This window comes from Alligator sinensis, unplaced genomic scaffold, assembly GCF_000455745.1.
Source record: "Alligator sinensis unplaced genomic scaffold, ASM45574v1 scaffold458_1, whole genome shotgun sequence".
In the NCBI taxonomy this organism is placed as follows: domain Eukaryota; kingdom Metazoa; phylum Chordata; order Crocodylia; family Alligatoridae; genus Alligator; species Alligator sinensis.
In genome coordinates this window covers 1,339,479-1,346,966 of record NW_005841944.1, presented here as the reverse complement: position 1 = coordinate 1,346,966, position 7,488 = coordinate 1,339,479, and the positions used below count along the sequence as shown (strand labels likewise).

At 42.8% G+C, this 7,488-nt stretch overlaps 1 protein-coding gene across 2 annotated transcripts in view; it reads left to right on the top strand.

The window, feature by feature from the left end:
* The window catches only part of MCEE (methylmalonyl-CoA epimerase), a 19,325-nt gene that overhangs the window by 568 nt on the left and 11,269 nt on the right, over positions 1 to 7,488 (top strand). Inside the window, exon 1 of one of the 2 annotated variants that reach the window (XM_025199443.1) lies at positions 571 to 925. The exons of the other annotated variant lie outside the window; for it this stretch is intronic. Coding sequence (XP_025055228.1) covers positions 838 to 925 — 88 coding nt within the window. The 5' untranslated portion in view covers positions 571 to 837. Of the gene's footprint in view, positions 1 to 570; positions 926 to 7,488 lie in introns of those variants that run through there. 2 annotated transcript variants of the gene reach the window in all.

The window sequence follows — 7,488 nt, the reverse complement described above, 5'->3', positions numbered from 1 at the left end:
GCTTCCCTGCGCACGGCCTGGGGAGGGAAATAGCCCCTCCGCTGGCAGAGGCCTGTGGCTGCCTTTGCCGCACTCATTTGTACCAGCCTTGTGCAGCTTAAGGCCTCCTGTTCCTGTTCTTGCTCCCCCCCGCAAAGTGTGATTGACGGTCTCTCCTGGGAGCCAGCCGTCTGAATTGCTGTGTCCAAACTGCGCTGTTTTGTTTGTTTAACCGAGGACTTGATCTGGAGCGGGCTGTTGAATGCCTGGCATAGCCCTGCCTAGGCGGGTGTTTGATAAGGGAGCTGAGGCCCAGTGCCTGGGTCTCCTCTAGGCCTGGTCTCATCTATGCCCCTGAGTATATATACCAGGCTGTGGGAGAACAGTTGTTCGCCAGGGCTCCCCAAGGTCTAACGGCCACAAACTTATGGTGGTGCAAGCACCGACTCTGGACTCATTCAAAAAGTGTTTGGATGCTTATCTTGCTGGGATCATTTGACCCCAGCAGACTTTCTGCCTGTGGCAGGGGGGCTGGACTGGATGATCTCGCAAGGTCCCTTCCAGCCCCTAATGTCTATGAAATCTATGTCAAGGGCAGGATCCTGGGCTGCAGCAAAAAGGCACTTAACCCATGGGAGAGGTGGCACCTTGCTGATCCCAGAGAGATCCTGGAGTCATCGAGGCGATTCTAGTGTACATTAGAGAAGCCTGAAGGCCAACGTAAAGCGTGCTGGCTGCTACTGTCCCTAACGGTTATTGGTCCTTTAAGATTGCTGGGCTTTAGGAATAACAGGCCGTGATCCGTTTGTGCTTGTGCCAGTGTGGGGAAGGCAGTGTTGGATATTTTCTTAAGCCTTAATGCCGCATGAGGACCCTCTGTTAGCTAGAATGTGGCTTCACTCGGACACACAAGAGAATTGGGTGCAACTGATTAACTGGTGTCAGGGTATGTAACTTGATTCACATGGCATAGATTTGATCAAGTGCCCATTAAATCAATTGGCATCTCCCATTGACTTGCACGTGTACAGTGATACACTATTTATGTAATTATGTGAAGGGTCCAGATCTATTTTTTGATGTATGTTGCACTATACATTCCTTGCTTATAAACTCTTGTCACTAAAAGTATGTTAGTTCCCAAGGATAGGGACTATTGTTAGTGTTTGAACAGTGCTGAGTACTTTGATGTTGATCAGTGAAATAATAACTGAATTCAAAAGGTAGTCTAAATACATGCTGGAGCGAATCATTAAACATTTCAAAAGGTACTGAAAGGTTGAAGAAAGTGACATGACACACATTATATAATCTTTGTGAAATGTACGTGAAAGCAATTTTCTCTAAATGGTAATATTTCAGAAACGTCAGCAGAAAATTGGATATTTTTGGCTATCTCTAAAATATATAATAAAATAGGTCTTCAGGGCTCCCTATTGAGTGCAATGCTGACTATATTGCTGATTTAAAAAAAAAAAAAAAAGCATTTACCAAAGGCTTAAAAACTATATATACTGCATTATGAGATTGGAAGGAAGGCACTTTTGTGGTTTGACAGTTGGTTAAAAGATAGAAATCAAAGGGTAGGGCTAAATTGGGTGGGCAAAATACTGCCCATGAGCCTGGATCTGGTGCACTGATTTTGTCCAGCCTACAGCGGGTCACCTTGCCCTGTCCAGCCCAGGCTGTGGCTCATGTAGGGCACAGCCCAGGCTGTGGCTCATGTAGCTGGTCCCGCTACCCCTAGGCATTTAGCAGTGCTGGGTGGCGCAGTGGCTGGGCTTACTTCCTGGCAGCAGCCATTTCATCTGGCTGCTGCCCATGCACCCTGGCCTGTTCATCCCATACCCACTGCTGGCTGGGCAGATGGGATGGGGCTACAGTCAGGCAGGGAGTAGCATCTGGGAGCGGGAGAGTTGCATAGGGTGCCAGTTCTGTGGACAGGGACGTGCAGCAAGTGGATCATGGCTCTGCCTTGGGCCCCAGTCCCTGTGCTGTCACTGCCTCAATGTCCCGGCCCTGCCCACCCATTCTGCTCCCAGATGCAGCTCCCCATGACCTGTGGCCACCTCTCATCCAACTGGCTGTGTGCCCTGCCCTCGCAGGTCCCAGGCAGTCTCCATGGAGTCGGTGAAAGTGTGGGGCCAGGGCAGCGCTGCAATCTGCTCCCTGCATACCTCTGCCTGCAGTTAACCAGTGCCTGTCACAGGGACTTGCAGGGAGTGGATCGACTCTGCCCCAGCCCCGTGGTGACATGGCCCTGCGATCCCAGTTCTGGGTCAGCCCTACCCACCATCCTGCTCTCAAATGCCACTCCCCAGCGCATCTGTGCCTCCATCTCAACCTCCTGGCTCAGCACTGAGCAGAACCACTCTGGGGAGTTTTGCTGCGCTGTTGGGGGGAGAGGGTGCAATGCTGCTAACCTAGCCTGCAGCAGTTCACCAAAACTCCCTGTTACCTTCTGGCCCAAATAATTGCCCATCTCTGGGTTAAATGCTCACTTTTCAGGATGGAAGGGGGTCAAATATGGGGTCCCACAGAGATCTTTGCTGAGCCCTGTTTTGTTCAACAGTGACCTGGAAGTGGGGATGCACAGTAACATCAAGTTTGCAGATGAAACCTAATTATTCTGGGTAGTCAAGTTCCAAGCTGACTGAGAGGAGCTGCAGAAAGATCTCACTAAGCTAAGTGAGTGAGGTTAAAAAAAAAAAAAAAAGGCAGGTGAACTTCAGTGTCAACAAGTGCCAGGTAATGCACCTGAGGAAAAATAACCCCAGGTATACATAATGCTGGGTTTTGAATTGGCTGTTACAACTTGGGAAAGAAACCTTGAAGTTATTGTAGACTGTTCCCTAAAAACATCAGCTCAGTGTGTACGGTGACCAAAAGAGTCTATAAAATGTTGGGCATCATTAAGGAAGGAATTGAAAACAAAATGGAGAACATCATCACGCCACTACACACATACCTAGTGCACGAACATTTTGAATGCAGTGTGACTCTGGTTCCCACATCTTTAAAAGGATGTACTAGAACTAGAAAGGTACAGAGAAAGATGATTAAAATGGTCAGGGGCCAGGAGCAGTATCCATACCAGGAGAGGCCAAAAAAGGCTAGGACTCTTCAGTTTGGAAAGGAGAGTTATAAGGGTGAGCAGGGGGGAAACAGTAGATGTAAAAAATCATGAAGGTCATGGACCAAAGGTACGGGGAACTTGTTCTTTATGTCCCAGACTACTAGCACTAGGGGACACCCACTGAAATTAGTAGGTGACAGATTTACAGCTGAGGAGAGACTACTTATTTATGCAACATAGTTAATTTGTGGAATTCATTGTCACAGAAGGTGGTGGAGGCAGATAGTTTAGCCAAGTTTTAGAAAGGGATTAGATAAATTCATGGATGATGGATCTGTTGAGCTGAATGATTGGAAATGTTTCTTTTCCTCTGGCATCTTTAAATCAATAATGCTGGATGCCAGGGAGGATATTGAATAGATCACTCTGGATGTATCCAGTTCAGTGCTTTCTCTAGCATCCACCCCTGCCATTGTTGGAGATGGACCATTGCTCTGACCCAGGATGGCACTTCTTATGTTCTTATTGGAAGAAAAAATGAATACAAGAATTTAGCTATGCATGTTCAGTATTGGTGAATCTAGTAACCAGGAAAGATACTTCAATCAAAATAGCCATTCTCTCTCTAAACAACAAGCAATGAGCCCATTGTCCATCTTAAGTGAGGAAAAAATTGGGCAGAACTCAGTTTGAATCACTGGAGAGACATTTGTATAAGCAAAGAGCCTATCCTAGATTCAAAACAGTTGCTAAAGGAAGGCAAACTTTAGAACTATTTATTTATTTATTTATTTTTGTGAAACGCACAGAGTTTTTGGCATCTTTTTCTTGAAACCTGGAAGTGATAGGGCATAGTTCATCAAATAGGTTTACTAAAAGTTTTATGATTTTTGCATTGCGTGTTCATTTTTTGATTCTTGTTTGTGCTGCTTCCTAATTTGAAAGTGAGGAACTGGAACAGGAAGATGAACAAATATTGGAGTTTTAAACAACATTCAGGTGCTTGTGTACTTAAAACATTGATAAGTATCTCCCTTACCGATCTTAATTTTGACTTGAATTAATATCTATGGGTTTAAAATTAGAACTGTATGGATGTCAAGAAGTGTACCGAGCAAGACTCATACCATTTCCATCTTGAATAAATTAAATGCATCAGATTTTTTGGACTGAGGAAAAGTTGAAAAAGTCTCTGAAAAAGCAAAAACCCTCAAACATAAATATTTGCATGGAAAAAAATATTTCATGTTCTGTTGTCCAGCTTTCTCCAAAGGAGAAGGAAATCTAATAAAATATTTTTAAATGTGTACAAGTTTAAAGGATTTTAAAATTATTTTCCCTCCACTGGAATAGTGGGAACAGTCTTTCTTTCTCAGTGTTAATCTGGTGTTAAATCAGTTAAAGTCTTGCTAAATTCTGGCCACAAACACTGAGCAATTTTTCAAGTGGTACACAAACTAGTCTATGCTTCTCAGACACAGCTGCATGTATTTAATTGGTAAGTAAAACTTACCTTCTTTTTTGTCTACAGCATAGCCATTTTAAGGCACCGTTTCATCTTCAGAATTGCTATTTAAGAATTATTAAAATAATAACACAAAGAATATAGAACACTGGAGTTTCCATACATCCAATGCAACAGCAAAAGAATAATAAGTAGAAAGAAGAGAGAATTGTCTGGAAGAGATTCTGGATGAAATCCTGGTCCTATTGTAGTTAATTGAAAGACTTCCATACCCTTCGGTGATCTGGGGTTTCACACACTGCTTTTATGCTTTATTTACATAGATTGGAGGAGACGGCCAAGTGCCAGTTATTAGTGTGCTTGCTCTGTGTGAAGGTCCAGTAATTGATGTTTCAGAGTGGTTATCCACAGAGCTGCACAAGCAGATGGAAATAAGTATTCATATTCTAGTCTATTTTGCCACTCCAAAGACTTCTGAGCAGACTTTATTTTCTGTATTACATTTATTCTCTTGAATTATATGCATTATCCCTATCAGATATATGGCTCATATACAGGCCCCACCCCCAATTTATCAACTGTAGCTCTGTTAGTCATAAAATGTTCTTTAAGCTAGTAGCTTTTTGCTTGGCTTTGCACCCGTAAGTCTGTATTCGGTGAACTAAACCTCTAAGTGTCTTCTACGTGGAATGAACCCAGGTCTTGCAGGAAAGAATGAAGACTCGCTTAAATTTTAAACTGCAGCTACTATTAACTTTCTATCTGTTACAGGAGAGAGTGAGCCTGAAGAATACATAAGCCAAGCTATTATTCCTGTAGTACAAAGTCAAAGTCTCAGTGTGTCCTTGGCACAGTCTCATAGCAATATGGCACAGTTGAAGATGTGAAGACTTTGAGAATGCATTAAATGCTTCTAGTACATTCTTGTACACCTTCTAGAGGTGCCTTAAACATCTACAAACCCCCATCTCTGTCACCATTTAGGAAAAAAAAATTCTGGAATCTGCTGTCAAATCTAATTTTCTGGTTTGGGTTGTATTTAATCAATTCAGCCATATTTCTATACCCCTCTCCTTTTTTTTTTCCTCTCTTTAAATGCCATCTGTGAGTAACATGAATACATTCATTCCCTACCATCAGCCTCACATATTATACTTATTTCATTATTAGGGGCAGAAAAGGACTTTTTTTTTTCTTTCTTTTTTTAAATTGAGAAATGGATTTTTGAATCACCAGTTTGTTTGTTTTGTTGTTTTTTTACTCAGGAAGTAGGACCAGAGGACTCCATTAATTCTTTTAGGGACCTCCCCATGTACATATAATGTTATCCAAAAATCATGTAATTTTTGAAGTCCTCTGGTCATGTAATTATTGGGATGTGCAGTGTCTGCTCCAGCCAGTCCAGGACCTGTGCTGCACATAGTGCCCATAGGTATCATGTACAGTGTAAGGCCCAGATCTGATGGAGCAGGCATACAGTGTATGGCATGTATCCTTGATATGCAGAGCCCTCATGCTGGAGCAGGTACTGCATGCAGTGTGACACTTGCCCTGGCACTCTAGGATGCACATCTCACATGGCCTGAATCCTAGAGCGGTCAGAGCTGGTGCTACAGGCATTGGGTCTGGCATGGGCGGTGGGGGGGTGTCCGTGGGCCCATTGGCCCAGTCCAACTGTGGACTGGCCCCGTGTCACTCATTCAGCCCACGGGGCCAGACAAGTTTTGACACTTTTGTTTTATACCATAAGATCAAGGCCTAGAGCAGTACTGAATCCCTTTTCTGCAGTACTATTCCCTTACCTCATTCTATAGATGTGGTAAGAGCAGCATTGCTGTGCAGTTCATGGAACTTCTCTTCCTTTTCCTTGCCCCCATTTTAAATCTGAAGACATCACAATCTAGGATCCATTATGGCAAACCACTATTCATAACTATGACATACTTCTTTAAGCTGCTTATATAGCCAAGGTTGTAACTGAGCAGCTACCAAAGTACTCAATGAAATTGCTTCATAGTGAACCATCTACAGGCAAAGTCAAAATGTCCAGGTATTGGATTGGGGGTGGGGAGTGTAACAGAAAATTGTAGCATTCTTTTTTCAGGGACAAATACATGCTGTAACAGGAGATGAGTCCACAGCAAGTTATAGTTCAACAGTGCCTTCAATGAGTAATCCAGAAAGAAAGCTCAAGTATTATAATTGTGCAGATATTATTTCTTGTGTCAGTGACATTTTCCATAAGTAAGTTTTCCTAGAACTTTTATTTCATCTTCATCAACCTCTTCTGTCATATGATCATCCAGTATTTAGTGATCTTTTGCCTATGTTTTATGCTTAATTCCACAATGTTTCTTTTATATACTGGGAGAAATATAGCTGTTTGCATAAATAGAAATGTTTTGGAGGCAGCAAAGAGTTTTCTCTGGATAAATAGAAATGTTTTGGAGGCAGCAAAGAGGTTTCTCTCACTTTATATGGTACATGTGTTCCTGGAAAATGGCGCATAACGTGAATTCACATAAAGGGAACTCACTTAACAATGTAACAAATAGGGATATGTTCCAAGACCACGACTGGACTGACCCCCAGACCCATTTCTACAAGACAATTTTGGTACTTGCTAACAGCATACGGTACATACAAGCACAGGGTGGTGGTGAATGTGGGGATGCACTACAAAAACACATGTTGCAGACAACAAGTGAGGAGCACAGATCTACACAGGAGACTATATTTTGGTGCGTGTCACTTCCACAATATGCACCTCATAAAGCAGCTGACTGCGGGCTTCCACCACACCGATTGCATAAGAGGTTATATGTGAGGTAAATTCAAAGTTTTTGGTATAAAGGTCATCGCATAAGAGCGAATTCATACATACAGAACCTGCATAAAGTCAGGGAAACCTGTACTCTTAAAATGGCAATGCCAGACCCTGTATTCTGAAAAGAAATAACATTGTTAC